Here is a 3,044-nt window from a genome sequence, read left to right on the forward strand (position 1 = left end):
TAATAATAATAATATATATATATATATATATATAAGAAATTATACACTAAATATGTAACAAAGCGCCAGTAGGTCTTAATGAGTGAGTCATTGAATCATTCATTCACTTGATTCGTTCAAACGGCTGATTCATTCAGAAACAAAGCGAGTGACTGTCTTTATGAATGAGTCACTGAATCATTGACTCACTCGATTCGTTCAAAAACGAGGATTCATTCAGTAATGCATCACTGCTGTGTGTCACTTGCAGACTCTTGTTTATTGAACTAGTGTATAAAATCAATATCATGTTTGCAATCATGCAGTTATTCGGGAAAACAGCACTTTTACTTGTGTGATGTTGTTAAACTATATTATATAATATAAATATACGACAAAAACCCATACAAGGGCATTTTTGCACTCATTTCTTGAATTTTAAGGCATATAACTATTCTAACAGTCAGTCGTCATGCATCATTTTATTTACAAGTTTGAAAACTCACTTTTTGCAGTGTATATAATATACAGTAATGGGGAGCAGGTTTTTTGGCCAGTTTGATTTCAAAGTGAAATAAAGACAAAATGCCATCAAGGTCATCGCTGCACAGGACAAAAGCTCAGATTTCCACACGATCGCTCACGTTGTGATGTTTGAACATGATGTTAAGCTCCGGGTCTGGCAGGGATTTTGGTGTCGCGGCTCAAGGTCGTTCTCAGATTTATATTTATTCATCTCAGCGGGCCGCCTCTGATTGGCCTCGGCCGAGTGATGGATGGCGGAGGAAAGTGTAATCTGTGTAATGGGAATCAGTCATTCTCTCCTGATGATATGGATCTGAGTTATTGTTCTCTCTCTCCTGAGTGTTTGTGAACATGTATGTTGTGTTCACAGCCCCAGACAGACGCTGAGAAAATCTGATTATTTGATCCGCTGTCTCTGCAAACACAGCGACTCGTAAGTGGATGAGAGAAATTATATTTAGCCGGGATTCCTGCTGAATATATGACAGCGCAGCATTTAATTTAGATTACAGATGAATAAAATAAACACAATGCGACAGTGGAGACGGGAGGCGTATTTAGTGTTATGTTCAGCTGAGTGTGCTTAACATTTATCTGTGTTTCCTTACAGAACTGATGATTAACTCTATAAAGTTTACTATTTCACACTCGATCTCCTGCATGTCTTCTGTCGTCTGATTGATAGTTTAGAGTGTTTTATCCAGTCAAAGCTCTTTTAGTGTAATTGTACAAACGTCCAGCTTCAGCTGGAGCTTCTCGTGTCAAATCTTGACTGATTTTGATCAAGTAAGCGTCAGAATAACTGCAGTAATATCTCCAGATGAACACTTACTGGACTGAAGCAGCTCAGCTTTACTTGATTCTCCATCAATCATGTTTTAGAGTCTCAAATCTGATCCTCAGGATCTTTTGAGGAGCGTTTGTTTCCAGAAGCTTTACTTTCACTGTTCCTCAGCGGAGGAATGATCTTCACAAGCCTCCAGAACATCTCATATCTTCTGAGGAGCCTTTATTTCTTCAGCTCTCAATCACTGCATTATATGTTTGGAGCATTTCAATCTCATCTTACTGAGACAGATTATTGGATTGAAATTGAGATGCACATTGGGTAAAATAAGTGTTCATCTTGTTTCAGTAATCTGTTGCAGTTTCCATTGGATGCATCAGGTTTGACGTCAGTGATACTCGGTCACATTTGCTCACGTGATGCTTGATGTCACTGTCATTCATGCGGATATTTTTAATGTGTTTGAGTTGATAGAGGACAGACAAAGGAAACATTATCACTGAACAAAGCTGTTAAAGAGGCAGTGTGTTTTATTTGCTATCATTAAATTCTTTTTTTTTTTTTTTAGTTGACAGGGACATTGTACATTAATAAAACATTCCTGTAAAGGTACCAGAAGTAGCCAAAGGCTATTTTTCATCCGTAGTCCCTGGACAAGATGTTACAAGTCACCCTAAAATAAAATGTAATTAAAAATACAAATTGTATTACATACGTGTATATATACACACTACTGTTCAAAAGTTTGCATTTTGAGGCTGTATTTATTTGATCAAAAGTACAGTAAAAATTGTGAAATATTATTAGACTGTAAAACAGCTGTTTTCGTTAAGAATATATTGTAAAATGTAATTTATTTCTGTGATCAAAGCTGAATTTTCAGCATCTTGAAATAGGAATCTTTTGTAACGTTATAATTCTCTTTACTGTCACTTTTGATCATTTTGATAAAATCTTGCATTTTACCATGGTATTTACATGGTCAAAGATGCTGCTAGAACAGCGATTTCTGTCTGGATTGTGTCAGTGTGTGTTGTGCTTTAAGCACTGAGCCGTGTGTTTCTGTCTGTGTTTCAGGTCGGTATCGTCTTGCATTACTCATCTCTGTCCACGATGCTCTGGTTGGGCGTCACGGCACGAAACATCTACAAACAAGTGTCCAAAAAACCGCAGAAAGCGCAGAACGGAGACCACGCGCCGCCTCACCCCGCCCGATCACCCATGCTGAGGTACGAACCTTCGAGTTTCCAGGTTGCTCTCGGGTTTATGACACTTACAGAGTTGATTTGAAGGAATTAGACTTGACGTTAGACCGAAGAGCAAACGGTCTGTCAAGATGAAGCCCTTACGGTGAAGATCTCGCCGGTAAACATGAGAGACAGCTGCAGGATCCGCCGCGTAACCTTCTGTCAGTGTCAAGCTAATAAGCCCAATCAATCTGTGTTTAACATGTGAATTAACCTCCCGCAGAGCAAATCACAGAACAGCTTGTACCTGAATCAATGTGTGCTGAATATGAAGAGTTCATTTGCAAAAACCGATAACTCCAGAAATCACCATTTTTTTATTGCACATTCCAAGTAATATCAGATGGGTTGTTTTGATTTAAGTAATAATAACTTAAACAAATACAGGTAATTTACAAAATTAAAGTTCATTGAAAGTATGTTATTTTTTTTACATATTAAAAGTTTGTTTTGTAGCAAAAGCAGATAACTCCACATTTCATGTTTTAGAGTTTAAAAAACACTGG

General features: G+C 37.5%; 1 protein-coding gene across 1 annotated transcript in view; it reads left to right on the top strand.

The window, feature by feature from the left end:
- The window catches only part of LOC107720869 (adhesion G protein-coupled receptor A3-like), a gene marked incomplete at its 5' end in the record, with an annotated part of 91,183 nt that overhangs the window by 78,593 nt on the left and 9,546 nt on the right, over nt 1-3,044 (top strand). The window contains one exon of the mRNA XM_016528702.1: nt 2,369-2,520. Coding sequence (XP_016384188.1) covers nt 2,369-2,520 — 152 coding nt within the window. The remainder of the gene's footprint in view (nt 1-2,368; nt 2,521-3,044) is intronic.

The sequence above is a fragment of the Sinocyclocheilus rhinocerous genome, unplaced genomic scaffold (assembly GCF_001515625.1).
Source record: "Sinocyclocheilus rhinocerous isolate Xijiao unplaced genomic scaffold, SAMN03320098_v1.1 scaffold5941, whole genome shotgun sequence".
NCBI classification, from domain to species: domain Eukaryota; kingdom Metazoa; phylum Chordata; class Actinopteri; order Cypriniformes; family Cyprinidae; genus Sinocyclocheilus; species Sinocyclocheilus rhinocerous.